The sequence below is a fragment of the Colossoma macropomum genome, unplaced genomic scaffold (assembly GCF_904425465.1).
Source record: "Colossoma macropomum unplaced genomic scaffold, Colossoma_macropomum, whole genome shotgun sequence".
Classification (NCBI taxonomy): domain Eukaryota; kingdom Metazoa; phylum Chordata; class Actinopteri; order Characiformes; family Serrasalmidae; genus Colossoma; species Colossoma macropomum.
The window spans coordinates 14,773,299-14,792,093 of NW_023494810.1; the positions used below are offsets into that span (position 1 = coordinate 14,773,299).

The window sequence follows — 18,795 nt, forward strand, 5'->3', positions numbered from 1 at the left end:
TAGGGGGTGTTTAAAGTTTTTTTTATATGTTCTTCATAGAAAAGGAGCAAAGGCCAAGGAATCTGAGGTTGAAATAATAATAAATTGCATCACTTTTTCTTTTAGTAAACATTGAAAATGGGTCCCACAGACCCCAACACCACACATGGGTAAAGCTACCAAGATATCCTACCTACAGTGTTATGTAGAGCTTGGCCTGTAAATATGTGCTACAGTAGGACATTTTTCGACAAGGCAGCACAATCCGTCAGAACACCTGTTAGTCTCACACAGCTGAGGGAGGAGCTGAACTGTATAAATAACTTTTTTCACTAACAGTTATGACTATAGGAAAACTGAAAGAAACGATTACTTACCATGTTATACGAGCACAACAGGTGACAGAATAAAGCAAGTTGTCTTTGTTATTATTCCTTTTAAACAGAGATTGAAATGCGTCTGCACATGCGTATCAGCGATGCAGCTGAAGAGCAGCGCAGAGCGGAGAGTTTAGTCCACAGAGAAAGCTCTGCTAATTCTGTTTATTCTGGTTTTATTGATATTCGATAATACTTCACCTTCCCGTCCCTTCAGACAGAAGCTTCAGAATTGGCTGGTCTTGACAACACTTTCCGAGGCCGCCTTACCCCGAGATCAGGCCAACACCGAGTCTAAATTAGGTCGAGAATAAGACTGAGTCGAGACTGAGGTCACTTGTTATTGGTCTCGAGACCAAAACCGGACTCAAGTACTACAACACTAATATTTGGAATATATTGATGATACATCTTGATAAGGCACATGGGAAAAACATTTCATGAAAAATTAGCTTATTATTCAAATGAAGTTCCAGAAATTCTTAACTTTTTTTTCTCTTTCACTGCCTGCTTTAGTCCACTGCTGCTCCCACAATCCCTTAAGCAGCAACACTGCTAGTTTATGTTTTGTTTTTTCCAGTATGATAAACTCACCAAATAAACAGACACTTTGCACTAAAATTTGCAAAAAAAAACTTGTTCTCTGAAAGGCAAGATTATTTATATAGCACCTTTCATACACTGCAGTCATTAAAACATGATTAAAACAGTAGATTTTAAAAGAGAAGAATTAAACTTTACATTTTAATCAAATTAGAATTAAAGTAGGAATAGAGTGCCATAGAGTTTTTATTTTCACTTAGAAAACTGACTAAACACATTCAGCATAAAAAAAACATAAAAATATAAAATGTGCAAAACTTTTGCACAGTCCGTTTTTATGTTAAATATGTTAAATTCAGCAAATACATTTGTTTTCACATGTAAAATGAAGAGAATATGTTTTCAGAGGTGTTAATATAGTAAACTATGTCTAAATAAATGAGTGAAAACTTTCTGATGTTTTCTTATTTTTACTTTGAATGCAGCTTTGAGGGCCTCATACAGGCACTTTGCGTCAGTCTTGCTGTTGATAGAAAATTAGTTTTTATTGTTGAGTTGCTTCTAAAGGGTTGAAAATAGATTGTCAGTGTGTGTATGGCTGATATTTTCTGATGTATTATATAATGTTTTTACAATACATTATTGTTGTTATCTTTTGGTGTAATCAGCCTGGCTGGAATAAATAGGGGTGTGCAACTGCATAAACTATCGTTATACGCGGATGATCTCCTTCTTTTTCTATCAGACCCAAACACATCTATACCTGCTGCTCTGAAAATCATATCAAACTTTGGGTGTCTGGATATAAAATAAACTTGGGTAAGAGCCTTCTCTTCCCCATCAATGAGAAAGCACGTCAGATGTCATTCCATCACTTCCCATTTTTAGTAACCAAGGATAAATTTACCTACTTAGGGGTCTCAGTAACAGCCACGTATAAAAATCTGTTTGACAGCAATTTCAAACTTGCACTGGAGAAGGCTAAACGAGACATGGAACGGTGGTCAGCCCTTCCTTTGTCCCTTGCACGAAAAATTAATGCCGTAAAAATGTCTGTGATGCCAAGATTTCTATTCCTATTTCAAACTATTCCAATCTTTATTCTTAAAGCTTTTTTTAAAGAGCTAAATAAATTTACTTCCAGTTTCATCTGGAACAAGATCCTTCCTCGGATTAGGAAGGAATTCTTAGAAAGACAGAAGGAGGAGGGGGGATTAGCCTTACCAAATTATATGTACTATTACTGGGCAGCTAATATTCATAAGCTGGGGTTTTGGGCTCTAGACTCACTAGAAGGAGAACTTCCAATATGAGCTAAGATGGAGCAGCACTCCTGTAACCCAGTATCACTGCTTTCTCTCATCTGTGCCCCATTACCTATTAGCAGATGGCCTTTCATAAATAATCCAGTGGTAAGTGGATCGCTGAAGATCTGGTCTCAGTTTAGGGTGCATTTTAATAATAGACAGGCCCTCCCCTCTTCTCCTATCATGGCAAATGCCCTGTTTCCTCCATCGCTTATTGACTCTGCATTTCAAATATGGGCCAGGAGAGGTGTGGGATGCATAAAAGACCTGTTTAAAAACAACATATTTGTTTCATTTGAACAGCTTAAATCAGACCTTGGTATCCCACAGTCTACTTTCTTCAGATATCTTCAGGTGCGCAGTTTTATCAAAAAATATTTTTCACCATCTTTGACAACTCTTTAGAGAAACTGGGTAGATGAATGCTTAAACATAAACCCTTTAGGCAGAGGGGTGGTATCTGTACTATATGAAATTATCCAAAGAGTTGCTTCCCCCACTTTGACTGGTATGAAGGTGCAGTGGGAAGAAGAATTGGGAGAGGAGATTCCAGAGGAAGCTTGGCAATTGGCTGTGAAGTTAGTGTATTCATCATCAATATGCATAAGACATGGACTACTACAATTTAAGGTCTACATAGACTACATCTATCCAGCAATAAATTGGCAAGAATATATCCAAATAGAGACCCAACTTGTCTTAGGTGTAAGCGGGACCCAGGCACCTTAAGCCATATGTTTCGGACATGCCCAAAATTGCTGGATTTTTGGCTAGGTATCTTTAATACATTTTCACATATTTGGAACACACATTTCGAACCTAATGCCCTTACGGCTTTGTTTGGGGTAGTTCCAGAAGATATCCAAGCAACTTCAGAACAGTCAGAAGTCATAGCCTTTTCCACGTTACTGGCTAGGCGTATGATCCTCTGTAGGTGGAAGAGGGCCGAGCCACCATCCCATAAAAACTGGATCGAAGAGGTTATGGCACATCTTAAACTTGAACACTTGAAGCATATTACCAGAGGTTCAACCAGGATTTTATAAATGCTGGCAACCATTTTTGACACATTTTGAGACTGAGCATTCTCACTCATTAAACATATCATAAAGATCCTTTAATTTTTTTTTCCCCTTCTTATTTTCCCCTCTTTTGTTTTTCTCCCCTTTCTTTCTTGACTTTAGCTAGGTCTTAGAATATGTTTATGCAAGGATTGCTGTTGGGGGGTTTAGGGGCCAGGAGAATTTGTCTAGAAGTTGCCTGGAAGTGTTTGTGCATAAATATTGAAAAATCAATAAAAAACATTTGAATATATCTTTTGGTGTAACAAACTAATCTGTAACTGTTATTAATGTTATGCAAAAATAATGTTTATTGCTGTTATTCTACGTAATAGATTGTTCTAAACAATCTATTCAGGTGTCTTTATATATATTTAAGCATATATTTTGTTCTGTAACAGAGTGCCTGTTGTGCAAATAAATGAAAATCTTTGTTTACTTATTTTAATTATTTTTTCCCCCATATAGCTACCGCCGGTAGCCTGTCCAGAGCACAGCTCAGAGGCCTTGGTCATTGGCACAGAAAAGCTGACCACATTCAGTACTCAGGGGAAGGTCAAGGTAAGACAGTTTGGAAATATTAAATAATTAAACATTAAACCTTTTAAAACATTTGCCCCATTTTTGCCTGAAATGGCTATTAACAGTTTAGAGATGGCTTTTACTTCGAAGTAAGATGTTATTCAGTTGCGGCTGCTGTTCAGTAGTGAAAGCGGTAAGTTTTGGCGCTCTTCCTCGCTCAGGGAGCTGGAAATGACTCGAGTATAATCACTATTGTTTTTCTTACCTCTTTTGTGCTTCTTATGTTTTTGTAACAATCCTTCAAAAGACTTTTTGAGGTGCTGGATCTCAGGAGTGTTATAAGCTGTATTATCATGTAACGCTTTTATTTTTCTGTTTGTAAAAGGCACTTTAAATTGCCACTGTGTATGAAAGGTGCTGTACAAATAAACCTGCCTTGCCTAACACAAAGAAAATGGGACGCTGTGCACACATACTCTGGTCTGCAGTCATGATCTTGGTGTCATTTGAAAGGAAACACTCTCAAGTCATATCTATATGAATCACTGACTCAAAGTAACAGAGTCTAGAATGGAGGAGTTTATTTCCTCCTGACTCACAGATCTCTAAACTAATCTCTGACTCTTGCCGTGTTATCAGACCAGATGTATTGGATTAAAATGTCTCTGTGGAGAGCGGCAAGGCTTTGAAGAGATATATATATATGTCGCTTCACAACTAAAGTTCCATTGTAGGCCTAGATTTTCTGAAAAGACTTTCATCCTGTTTCCTAAATAAAGACAGTTTTGTCTCATTAGCAGATATAATTTACAGGTACAACCATGCAAAAAACTCCAAATACTTTTTTAGTTATAATTTAAAAAGAAATTGCCCCATTAGGTTCTAAATAGTATCTAATATATTGAATTTAACTAGTTAAAGAATACCAAGCTAGAATTTTAGTTCAATCAGGATATAAATACAGCCCTTATAATAATTAAATCATATTTTATCATCTAGTTTCATGTTAATAAATTCCCACAGCAAGTACATTTAGTGAAGGATGTTATCTTGTCACATTGTGACAAATCTTTCAGCTTTAATTTTGATAAATGAAAATCTAAATTTCATTGTTGCAAAAAACATGTATATGCTATTCCTCTGTCTCTCTCTCTTTCTCTCTCTCTCTCTCTCTCTCTCTACATATATATATATATATATATATATATATATATATATATATATATATTGCTTCACAACTAAAGTCCCCTTTGTAGGCCTACATTTTCAGAACAGGCCTTCATCCTATTTCCTAAATAACAGTTGTATCTCATTAGCAGATACAATTTACAGATATGCTCTGAATCCACCATGGTTTATTTTTTGTTTAAGCACAATACAAAGAAATAGCAAAATTGTTAAAGGAAAAAATATGAGATTTCCAGATTAACCTTTATAATGCTCTAGATATTGAATCCCTTTTGAGAAAACACAAGGTCAAAAAAGGCTCTGAAAAGGATTCTTCAAATACTGCAAGCAGAAATTAATAATTCATAGGTTGATAGAAATGTAGGAGTGTTTACTACATAAAACCAAAAGTTTGCCAAAGTTATTTTGAAAACTGAAAGATGAAAGTTATCAAGCCCTGACATAAACAGTGCACTCTTCAATAAATGAACCTGTTATCATGCTGTGGGAATTTATAACATGAAACTCGCAGATTTAAAGTGGAATATTATTCTTAGTGTTTATACTCAGTTTAGTTCAGTTCAGTACATACTTAAGATGTAATTTAGAACATGTCAGGGCAAACTTCAAAAATGTAAAACTAAAAACTGTGTGGAGTGATGTTTTGTCATTTTGAATGATTGCATTAATGTTTTCCATTAGGTGATCTGACTCTGGAATTCTGGTGTAGAATACAAAAGTAAACATGTGAATGAAGATCCATTTGAGTACTTATTCTCTAAACCTGTCAGTGTCACACTCATTAGCATGTTTTAGTATATTAATAGGTAGAGGTCAAGTGCTCAGTTAACCATTTAAGGTAATATTCAAACACTGAAATCACTGTTCCGTTGTCACTAGCAGCGGTTGCTGTTGCTAGCTTTGTATTGAAAACAAGCATCTAGCTTTTTGCCAGAACCGCCAAAATTTAGACTCGTCACTTCCTCTTAAAACATGCACTAAAAAAGCCCCTCCAGATGTTCTGCCCCCCGTGTTTGATTGACAGGAAGCCTCGCTGACATAAGGTTTTTCATAGAAGCAAATCTGATCCTAATTTAGGAATTTTATCTTACAACATCTTATCTCCAGTTAGGAAGTCTTAACCTACTCGATCGAAGTTGACAATCAGCTGTCATGTCTGTTTCCTAGCAACCAACCATACTCACACAGCTGAAACATAAACATGTAATCAAAATAGTGGTGTTAGTTAGACAGGCAGCTACTGTTACTGATGTAAAAATTTGATAACTAAACTAAAGTGTGATAAACTAAGTTATGAATACAGTGAGTGCGCCCCCTGCTGTTTATCAGAGCATTGCCGCTCCCCAGTTTCAGCCTCCTTTTCCCAAACGCTTTAGCTGAGCGCGCTAATGTTATTCCTCTTCATAAACAGACTCACGTTCAGCTCTGTCTCCTCATTATTCACCACCATCTCTGTAGTATTTTACCAACATTAACACATGAAGGTAATAAGAGGGGACGGTGGAGATTGTGTCTGCAGTGTCTGAGATTTTTAAAATGCAGAGTTAGAAAAGGAAAACATCTCAAGTGAAAGCAGCTTTTTACAGTGTAAATAAATGTAGCGTCATTATGCTAGTAGTGGACTATGCTGCTGACACAGCTGCCTAAAAACGATAGAAATGGACACTTAAACAGGAGTTAGGACACTGTTGGGGTTTATCCTGAAGTTAGGACAGTATTTAGGAGATTTAGTCTAGTTAGAGTGTTTGTGTAATACTGTTTCTTATCTGGAGTTAATGATAAGATTATAAAGTTAGGAACTGTTATTCTGTCATAGCTACTGTCCTAAATTCAGTCTGTCCTAAAGTCATCATGGAGACTAAACACATCAGATTTCAGAGTTAAGATGTTTTTGTAATACAGGCCCAGGATTGTATATACATTTTAATTTAGGCAGAGCTGGAACGCCACAGTGAGAAAATGCAGTTTTCTGTTTTTAATATGTCAGTCAGAACATTAAGACAATGGAAATGAATCGTCAGAAGCTCTTTGCTTTTCCACATTAAGTTTATTAGCCATTATACACAGAGATGCAAACACAAATACACATTTTGCATTTGAATTTAAATTATGTCCTAAATAATGCACTCACAGTGGAAATGCGAGTGGAAAATGCAGTTTGCGTTTGAAAAAAAATCTGAATATGCTGCCATACTCAGCGCTAAAAAATGGTAAAATGTATAATAATGAGCCACCGTCCAAAAGGAGTTAACCATTAAAAAAAAGGTTTTTGTCTTTAAGTGAGAGTAAGAGAGTCCTTTATTGGCAGTGTGGCTTGGAAAACCGTGTCATCTGCTTAGAATAGAAGACAAAATAAAGCACTGCTGTAACTCTCAATATGCTCTCACTGTAATAGTCAGAAAATAATTAGAGGTGAAGTGTCATGTGCAGCGTCACATGTTGTACATCTGGTGCTCAGTTATAGAAATTAAGGAATCGAGCAGGAAATACAGTCATATATATATATATATATATATATATATATATATATATATATATGACCGTAATTATACGGTGCTTTAATTTGCAGTGTGCAGTGGAAGAAGCCGCAGTAGAGGAAGCGTTAGCCCAGCCGTGTGAACATGATGCATAGGAAAGTAAATTTGTTCAGATTTCTCAACAGATATGAGAAAATGATGTATGCTTGTTGGAGCTAAGTGTAGCCGCAGGGCCGCTTTTGAAGCCCTCGCCATGAGTTGCTGAGATGATGCTTCGAGATTGAAGATTTAAGATATAAGAGTTTATTGTCATATACACAGAGAAACAGATTGTTTCCCTGAGGGGGCGCCGGCACCCCTGGAGTTTCAGGGTTGGTTAACTGCAACTGCTATTTTAATTTCTTTTAATGCCTTATTTTAATTGCTGTTTTTTATCTTTAGATCTTTTAGTTACAGCTTCACTCTTACATTTCTTTTAATGCCTTGCTTGATATTTTATTGTCTGTTGTCTTGAGTGCTTAAATTTTTTGTTTTGATTCATGACATATGAGGGCATTTTCACACCTGGAAGTCCAAACTGAGGTTCATGTTTTGGTTACATAGTGCACATCTGTTTCGGTTAGTTTTGGTTCCACGTTGCAGTTCCTGTACTGGACACTGATTGGTTTGTAGAGGAGCGTCTGACGTCAGCGTGTGGCCAGTTCGGCAGGCGGCCTTTTGCATTTGAATGGAGAAAAGTGAATATCCTCTCTTTCTCATCAATTCAGAGTATAAGAGACAAGATTCAGCATTTTTATGAGTTTTTTCAAGTTGACTTTTGACTTTTTCATTGGAGCAAATTACAGTTAACCCTCTGTGGTCTGAGATCATTCAATTTGTGCATATCTTCTCAAATTCTCTTTTAAAGGCTCTTCATATAACATGATACTCATATGTATCAAATCCTCTGTTATCTTTATCACTACTTTCCAAAAGTGCTGCAGCAACTTTAGCAGCTGTAAACTCTCTGCAGGCCATTTCACATGTGTCTCAGATGTGGACTGAATGAAGAATGAAGGGTTTCCGTTGTGATGGGTCAGTCCTCACTGGTTTCTTGGGTGTCCATTGGTCACGAATCCACCAGTTCCACACGGTGAGAGGCAGATGACGTATATCTCAGCCCCTCTTCATAGCCTCATAACTTCGGATGTGAGTCACGTATAATCTCGTGATAAGATGGAATGGAAAGGGCGACTCTACAGATTCAGGAAATGTCTGAACTGTATTTCTGCGCTGGATTATCACAAAGATACAGAAACAGATTTCATGATGAACGGACCAACAGAAATGCTCCAAAATAGCTTGGAATAAAATCTCTTTACATTAAAGATTGAAAGTAAAGACCATGTTTGGCCTCTCCCGTAAAGTTACCAATTTGGAAATAATTGTTTTTCTTTGATCAGCGATGATAAATATTACACACTCTTAAAGAAGATTTTTTGGGGGTTCTTTAGTAAAGACAGTGTTTCTATATAGAACCAAAGAACACTTTGCATGCTTAAATGGTTGTTTGCATGGAATGCTTCTTTATACTGAGGAAGAATGTGTTGTATATGGTTCTATATAGAACCTTTTTTAAAACAATTCTATATAACACCAAAAAGAGGTCTGCTATTGTTACTATGTCAAGCTTTTAACAATAGAAGAACCCTTTTTGGTGCTATATAGAGCCATTTACAACACATTCTGCATCAAGCTGAAGAAGCATTTCATGAAATGGTTCCTTGAGTGTTTATGGTTCTGTATAGAACCCTCTGTTTGTGATAAATTCTCTCCGTTATTAAAGCAGACCGTGTGGTCACAGTGTGCAGTGTGAACGTCAGAGTTTATATTACAGCGTAACTAAAGCTGCGGTCGGTGTGTTGTACTGATGGCTGGTCAGCGCCCTCCGGAGCTCCTTAATCGAATTCTCAAGCGGTGGAGCTGTAGATCTCCCTCCGCTGAGGGACGGCCTGATTGAAGATTGAGCTGTTGATAGTCAACAGACACTTATTTTTAATCACTTGTCCCTTTTTTTTACTGTCATTTCCCCCCCGTGTTGAAATTGTACTGCTCTTCAGTAGCTAAAGTATCCCCCTCAGCTCTCTCTCATGCTCTTTCTCTCTCTCTCTCTTTCTCTCTCTCCCTCTCTTCCCATCTCTCTCCTCTCCCTCTCTCTCTCTCTCTCCCCATCCCTCTCTCTCTTGTCTGTCTCTTGCTCTCTTACACTCTCTCTCTTTATTTCCTCTCTCTCTCCTTTTCTCTCACCTCTCTCTCTGTTGTTATTTCTGTCGCTCTTTATTGTATCTCTCTCTCTCTCTCTCTCTCTCTCTCTCTCTCTCTCTTGCTCTCTCTCTCTCTCTCTCTCTCTCTCTCTCTCTCTCTCTGTATGGCAGCCCTGAGGAGGACCCGTGGTGTCCTGCTGACAAATGTCCTTTAAAGGAGAGAGAGACACACATACCCAATCATTTCAGTCCTAACGTCCACTGATTGCTTTTCTCTGTGAGGAGCGGGGGGCGGGGAGTCCGGGGGGTCCAGGGGTGGGGGGGGACAGAGGTGTCAAATTGAATATAGATTTTTGTGTTTCCTTCTAAACACAGACATATACACTCATACTGCCTGTTTCTGAGCCCTGAGCTACACTGTCATTTGGGGTCCGTCTGTCTGTCTGTCTGTCAGTCTGGCTGTCTGTCCTGAGAGGCTTTCTGAAGAATTTAGCATTCAGTGAGAGCAAACGTGTTTGCTGCTCAAGCGCTTAAACTTCAGATCAGTCCTCCCTTCATATGAGACCCTCTGGTTCCATGACCACTCTTATGACACAGCCCAAATGCTTTTATATCTTTGATGAGTTGTGATCATAGGTTTTATTTGCTTGTTATTGTTATTATTGTTATTATTGCTTATTTATTGTTTTTTTTTGTCTTTATCCTTTGTGATGTTTTGTATTATTTTAGTTTTGCAATAAGGCTAAGGGTTACTGTGATTTTATTATGGGGGAAGGGTGTTCTTAGACACGACGTGATGCAGAGTAAAACTCCCTTCCCTGTGATAAAATCACTGTAACGCACAGCCCTAAGTGGCTTATTGCTTTTAAAAAAATGGCGGCCAACATAAAATATGATAAAACTAAAAAATTTTCAGCAAATAATTTATTATTAATAATAATTGACATAAACAAGTATTCCGCCAAGAAATGTAGTTCCTTTACAGTATGGTATCATTGCCAGGCAGCCATGGATGGCCGAATGACGAGAACGTTCGGTCACCCATCGCTGTATATTGTGGTCATTTCATAAATTATTTAACTTATTGTTATAACAATGAACATATGATGACACTGCTTAAGCCCTGTTTAATGCAGAATTCTACGCTTTAAAAGCACTTTTTGGTTACCAATCCAAACTACCACCGCTAGTCATATTCAGCACCAATCCAGTGGTGCCCTCTTCCCACGCTGGGGCTGAATCTCAGATAACTCCATGCTCCCTACATAGTGCACTACTTACGAATTTAAATACTGGATCCTGAACCACAACGGTGCAAAATACGCTACTTCTGTCTGAAACACAGACATTGGATGTGTGTAATCCATTCAAGTGATATTTTTAGACTTTCATACAGGCATTGTACAGTTAATCATACTGTATGTGCTTTAGTTCAAGCCTGTGATGTTAATGATGGAGTTGTTTAGGCTGTTAGCTATCTTTTAGCCTGTTAGCTAGCTGACCAACCTAGTTCTAGTTAAGAACATAAGTTGCCAGCCCCACAGTTCAAACAAAAAACCGGGTTCTTACTTCATCGGTACACTCTGTGCTCCATGTGAGCAGCATGAGAGTCAAAGATTATTCTATTAACAGCACAAGGGTTTATTTTTTTTCATGCAATGGTAAAACTTGTGGAAATGACTGCCAGCAGTGGATTGTTTGTCGTAGAGAGATTTGGTAAAGTGCATTAGATTCCTGAGCATTAGATTCCTGAGACTGTAGCAGCATCATAACTCCTGACCCCTGATCAGCTGAGAGGCTGAGTTTTAGGTGAACAGTGAGCGAGAGGTGAGGAAGCAGCTATCGAGGTCAATAAAAAGAGGACTTTTAAAAACATGAAAATTAAAGGAGTGAAGTGAGTCTGATCCTCTACACAGCCTGCAGTGTTTCTGCGCTTGTGAGCAGATTCAGCGCCAGGACTTTTAGATTTCTCTGTGTTTTCTGCTCCAAACTACAAAATTACAGCTGACGTTAAACTACCAGCGCACAGATTAGTGAACATTAGTGACTTTCCCGTCAAGTGTAAATGACCCACTACAGGCTGTAGCAGCTAAAGCTTCCTCAGGGGGGGCGCTATACGACACCAGGTGGAACAGACTGTAATTTGCACCTCTGTCTGTTCAGAATAAATATAAAGAAATCTAGCCTTATGCATTTGGGTGTTTCTGTTGCTTTTTTCGATTGTACTAAACTGCATTGTGAAAAGCAATGACCAAAGCATGATTTCTGTGTACCGTTACACCCCTTCAGTCTTAAAAAACATGGTTCTTTAGTAATGAAAATGGTTTTTGTAGAACCATGAACACTCAAAGAACCCAATGCATGATTAATGGTTCTTTGCGTAGTGAAATGGTTCTTCAGATTGATGGAGAATATGTTGCATATGGTTCTGTATAGAAACTTTTTAAAATTAATTCTATATATCACCAAAAATGGTTCTTCTACTGTGACAATGTCAAGCAAGTTGTAACAATAGAAAGACCCTTTTTGGTGCTATATAGAAGCCAAAAAGTTTCTACATAGAACCATTTATAGCACATTCTCCATCACTGTGAAGAACACCTTTACTATTCAACAAACCCTTTAATCGTGCAAACGATGAGTGTTCATGGTTCTGTATAGACCCATTTTCTTTACTAAAGAACCCTTGAAAATTCATCTGTTTTAAAAGTATACTGAATATAAATATGTGTGAGTATTCAGTATATTTATGTATATAAAGCCTGGATTAACTTCATGATAAACCGAGCCGAAACCAACACTGAGGCCTTATCATGCGGTGATCTGAGCTTTATTATGTATAAGATCTCGTTTTGGATGCAATTTGACCTCCTGATGCACTCGGTCCTTTCCACACCTGAGACAGATGATGAGCCCATATATATGCATCATGTTTATGCAGCCTATGGTGGACAAAGGGTCAGACAGAGAAGTGTAGGTGCTAGATAGATTCGTCCGATTACGGCAGGCGGGGGAAAGCATACATGCGAAATGAAGTCCATTTCATGCACTCTTTCCCCCGATGAATGATGAATAATCAGGGGTTAAGTTTGGCAGCGCTGAGGAGGTGGGATGAAATGCTGACATTCTGGCATCAGAACCGAGAGCGAGAGCCCGCACAGCTAAACGGTCAGCTCTATTGAAATTATCTAGAAAATGTCCACTGAGATCCTTTCACAAACAGTGCTATGGTTAGTACTAAAATTCTCAGGATTACATTCCACAGCATTACATTCCATATCATGGCAAACTTTTTATAGGTTTTTTTAAATAAAGGGTTTGATTCAGGATATAAACATTGTTAAAGTTTCAGAACGTCCATTCAGCCTACAGCACTTTAGCCCTGCCCATTCAGCCTACCGCACTTTAGCCCCACCCATTCAGCGAAGAGCAGTTTAGCCCCGCCCATTCAGCCTACAGCAGTTTAGCCCCACCCATTCAGCCTACAGCACTTTAACCCCACCCATTCAGCCTACAGCACTTTAGCCCCACTCATTCATGAACAGCAGTTTAGCCCCACCCATTCAGCCTACAGCACTTTAACCCCACTCATTCATGAACAGCAGTTTAGCCCCACCCATACTGTTTCAGCCTGGACTGCTTTTAAAAAAAGGCACAATGCAATATAGCCAATCAAAACACAAAAACAGCCTGTTTATTTCTAAGAAATAAAGAGAGGCTGGAAAATAGGCAAGCCAAATTGAATGAAGTTTAAGTGTTTGGGCATTAAGGCGGGTGGCACGGTGGTGCAGTGTGTAGCACTGTCGCCACACAGCAAGAAGGGCCTGGGCTCGACTCCCGGCTGCCTTCCTGCCTTAGAGCAGCCCCCTGTGACCCAGAAGGATAGAGAGGGGTCTGGCTGCAGATATGCACTCTCAGCCTACATGCGCCGCCAGCCTATTGACGTCAGTGCACGTTCTGCCACGACAGTGTTTTTGTCGGTTTTATGAGGGAAAACAGTGAACCACGAACTGAAGGGCAACAAGAGTTACACTGAATGTATATTAATGTTGTCATACTGATAATAAGGTAATTAAATATGGAAACTTTCAAAATAAAACCTACCACAACGATAAGACATGAATGTCGGGTTTATTCGCAGAAAAAACAAAAAGGCTACTGAAACTCATGAAAGCCATGCTGAAGGCGATTAGAACCGCTTATCAAAACCCGTAATATTGATTAAAATAGAATTATTAAGGATTCTAGGAGATTGTGACAACATACGGTCAACATGGTACTGATTACTTTTGCTGTCTCATCAACGTCACAACCTCCTAGAAAGTTGTCAGACAACGTCGTCTTAACTTTCTGAGGAATTACATTTCAACATGATTTTTTTCAACAGGGGGGTACATTAAATGTACCTCTCTGGCTGTGTTACGGACGAAAAATGGATTAAGTGATGATATCGCTAAGCAGCTGCAGCCAAAAGTTACCGTGCCGTTGGGCTGTTTCTGCTATTGTGGCAGAGAGTTCACGTGCACATGATGTCACTGGGGCTGAGAGTGCATCTGGCTGAGAGTGCATGTCTGCAGCCAGACTCTGTTGGAAGGATAAGCGGTTTAGAAGGTGTGTGTGTGGACATTAAGGCTCACCAGTGGACCTCGGACGGAAAAGAGAAATCGCAAGAAAAATGTTGGATATGGGCCCTTCAAGGGGTTAAAGGACAGAGGAGAGAAGAACAAGGAATGTGTTAAAGGAGAGGTTTTGCTCTTTAAAACTAAATTTCTACATGGTAGCTGCTGTATGTCACAAGCATGCCTAAGTAAACACATGGACTGCGATGTGGAGCTAAAACGTCCAAAAAGTCTATAATTTCATATGATCAGAAATGTAAAGGGGAACTGTGTTGATTTTTCAAATGTTCTTCCCAAACAAAGTGCAGTGAAGAGAGTGGTTCAGAGTGGTTTGGTGTGAAACACTCTGTTCTAGAGAAACTTCGAGTCAGAATTGTTTACAGTGGTGGTTATAGAAACCAGACATCCACCTCTAAAAGCTCTCTCACAGAAAGATATTACATGAAATGTTGATGAATTGTTTTTGAATTGTTTTATGATAGTTTTGAGATACAGTTTTGCCTTAAAATGTGTTTTAATCCATTTATTTTAATCCATTCATGGTGGAGGGCATTGTGAGGCAAAATACTCACCAAAGAAAATAAAAGTGTATTGTGGATATCATCAATACTTAAAGAACACCAGCAGCATGTTTGATTACAAAGAAAGCATAAATAGGCCTGTTTAATTGGATTTAGTGTGTAAAACATTGAATAAAAAGCTTTGTATTAAAGGGGAACTCTAATTTTTCAAAATTCCTGCATAATTAAGTGGTTAAGATGTAAATAGAGTCATTCAGAGTGGTTTGGTGGGAAACACTCTAGAAAAATACTAAGTCAGAATTGTTTACAGTGGTGGTAATAGGAACCAGACGTCCACCTCTAAAAGCTCCCTCACAGAAAGTTGTTACATGAAATGTTTATGAATACACTGCCTGATGTCTGAGACATTGTTTATGGTAGTTTTCAGAACTTAAACTGTGAGTCAAAATAGTCCCCTAAGAAAACTTATTATTTCAGATTTTCCACTAGTTTCTCATCATCAACATTCCATATAAAACTCAGAAGACACATGTAGGTTCACTGGTGGTTTCGGATAGTAAATGAAATGTGTATATTTGTGTTGTAGTCATGGCAACGCCTGGTTCCTATCACCACCAGTGTAAAGAAGGATAAATGGTTGGAGCTAGAAACCTCTTTGTTTGTTTGTTTCTCTCCGTCTTTCTGTCACTTTCTTTCTCGTCTCTTCAGCATCTGTCTTAATTTAATAATCCCCAGAGGGTCCCGCTGCTGGAGGCTGCACGTATTTAACAGATTGGCTCCTTCAGTCTAGAGGAGCAGGGAGGAGTAGAGGGCCCCTTTCTCTAACCGATTACAGAATTAATTGCTTCTTTAATTAAAGATAAAGCTGGTTGCTCCGGGTAGACCAGTCATGTGAAACTAAAGTAGCTCCCTCCACGTTCTACCTCATTCCCTCTCCCCCTCATCCGCACATTTATTCTTCCTCGAGTAGAGACGTGGCGCTCTTCTAATCTCTGGCATCGTTTGTGACTGTGTCGGAGTGCAGAGCGGGGGATTAGCTGTCCACTGGCCTCGGCGGACAACTTTATCAACCCGACACTTATTTGAAATGCTCAGTCAGCGCTGGCTTTGCTTACCGCTCGGGCTCGTTTCTAGGCAATGAGGCATTTTTAATTGTTTGCTGAAGCTACATTTCTGAACTGAATTATGTTTTTAATGCAATCGTGCGTTTGCATGCTCATTCTGTTTCTGAGAATAATGGTCAGTAAGACTTTCAGAAAACAGCTGTTTGTATGTCATGAAACATGTTATTGATCAAGCCATTGACTGAAGTAAGAATCTGGCAATTAAGCTATTTGGTGCTTTAACCTTTTGGGGTCCACAAACTTGCCTGCGCTTCAGATTCAATGTTTCTATATGTGTTTCTGTATCTTTGTGATAATCCAGCACAGACATACAGTTCAAACATTTCCTGAATCTGTAGAGTCGCCCTTTGCATTCCATCTTATCACGAGATCATACGTGACTCACATCCGGAGTTATGAGGCTATGAAGAGGGGCTGAGATACACATCATCTGCCACTCACTGTGTGGAACTGGTGGATTCGTGTGTCCGTCTACATTCTGTGTGAAACTGACCAATGGACACTCAGGACATCACTAAGGACTGACCCATCACAACGGAAACCCTTCATTCTTCATTCAGTCCACATTGGAGACACATGTGAAATGGCACGCAGAGAGTTTACAGCTGCTAAAGTTGCTGCAGCGGTTTTTGAAAGTAGTGATGAAGATAATGGAGCATTTTGATATGAAACATATGAGTATCATGTTACATGAAGAGACTTTAAAGGAGAATTTAAGAAGAGAAAAACAAATCGAGGAAATGACTTCAGACCCCAGAGGATTAGGTTACGCAAGAATCAACCCACGCTAACAAAATCACTGTGTATCAGTATCAGAGGCGTAATGGCCACCCTGGAATGAAGCATGGCTGCCATTCTGGCCACCCCAGTTCATGAAAGTGAGCTGAAAAAAGTGCTGTTTGGCTACATCGTAAGCTTGACATCATAACAATAGAAGAAACCCTTTTTGGTGCTATATAGAACTATACATACACACATTTTCCATCAATCTGAAGAGGTTAAGTCAAATCAAAGTTTATTTATATAGCGCTTTTTACAACAGCTGTTGTCACAAAGCAGCTTTACAGAAAAATCCAGGTCCAAGCCCCCATAAGCGTTGCCAGTGGTGACAATGGCAAGGAAAAACTCTCTAAGAGCAAGAGGAAGAAACCTTGAGAGGAACCAAGACTCAAAAGGGGAACACATCCTCCTCTGATCGACACTGGATAGCAAACAGCGTTAGTATATAATATTAGAATACCAAACGGGGAAAAAACAGGTGGAGCAATGGTTAATTAGATAATTTGAGTTTATGCAGCAGCAGCAGCATCAGGAGGGTCAGTTCATGCAGGTGAGGTTTGCACAGCTTTGTACAGTGTGAAGCTCCATGGTGGTCAAAACGGTGCAGAGAGAGAGAGAGAGAGAGAGAGAAATTGATTAACAGGACAGGTCCATTTATGGAGAGATGTTAGAGAGTAATAGTGCAAAACAACTGATATGAGCAAAATGCTTGTGCAAACAGGTAAGTTTTGAGTCTAGTTTTTCAATGTAGAGAGTGTCCCGAACAGAGGTCAGGAGATAATTCCACAATTTTGGGGCTACGTAGGAAAATGCTTGACCACCTGCTGTGGTTTTTCTAATTCTAGGAACTGTCAGCAGGCCGTTATTTTGTGAGCAGAGCGTACGTGTGGGTTTATATGACTGAATTAATTCACTATGATACTGCGGGTCCAGGCCATTTAATGATTTATACGTTAAGAGAAGGATCTTATACTCTACACGAAATTTAACAGGTAGCCAGTGTAACAACGACAGGACTGGGGATGTATGGTCAAACTTTTTGGTCCTTGTAAGGACTCTAGCAGCTGCATTCTGGACCAGTTGGAGCTTATTTAGTAACATAATGGAGCATCCAGCTAAAGTGGTGTTTCAGTAGTCCAGCCTGGAGGTTATAAAGGCATGTACCAGCTTTTCCACATCGTTTAGGGCTAGAATATTACGTAGTTTAGCGATGTTACGCAAGTGAAAGAATGCGGTTCTAACAATGTTGCAAACGTGTATCAAACGAGAGACTGGAATCGAAGATGACGCCTAGATTTTTTACAGTGGTGCTTGGAATGACTGTGTGTCCATCTAAATTGTGTACAAATTTGGAGAGTTGAGATCTCTCTGATTCTGATTCTGAAGAACCATTTCACCCTGCAAAGAACCATTTGGTCATGCATTATTGTTAAATGTAAGCACTGTGTCATGGCCATTGCACTGTTTATGAGCGCTGTAACCTGGAGGCAAATTCCTTGTGTGTGCAAGCAGACTTGGCCAGTAAAACTGATTCTGATTTTCTTCATGTGGAAATGATGCACAGATTTAGTTATGTACAATACACGTTTAGTGTTTAATACAGTTTCACTACTTTATTTATTCTTTTTTTTTTTAGCAGTGTCCCCCCATAAAATCTCTGGGTCTTACCTGACCACCCCATTCTAAAAGCTCTAGCTATGCCTATTATCTAGCTACTAGTGATTCAGTCTTAAGTACATTTTAAATACATTTTGTTTTAGTAAAATGTTGGTTGTATATTCAGTCATTGAGTCAAAAGACGAATATATTCGGATCATGATCACCTACACTACACTCTTTACAAAGATTCCACAAAGGGTTATTTAAATGATGCCACAGAAAAACCACTTGGTCCCTAAAGAACCATGTTTGATCAAGATATTTGAAGACGTCCTTCACAGAATGTAAAGGTTCTGTACCAATCTAAGCATTCTTTACGTTATGCGGAGGTTCTTTAAATTCTTAAAAAGGTTCTCTACACTCCCACATCACATTTACAAACATGGTTCTTTTTT

The 18,795-nt window shown here is 38.9% G+C and overlaps 1 protein-coding gene across 2 annotated transcripts in view; it reads left to right on the plus strand.

Annotated features, from left to right (window-relative positions):
• The window catches only part of LOC118799872 (nck-associated protein 5-like), a 128,022-nt gene that overhangs the window by 87,269 nt on the left and 21,958 nt on the right, over window positions 1–18,795 (plus strand). For both annotated transcript variants that reach the window (XM_036559951.1, XM_036559952.1), the window contains one exon: window positions 3,736–3,828. In XM_036559951.1, coding sequence (XP_036415844.1) covers window positions 3,736–3,828 — 93 coding nt within the window. The remainder of the gene's footprint in view (window positions 1–3,735; window positions 3,829–18,795) is intronic.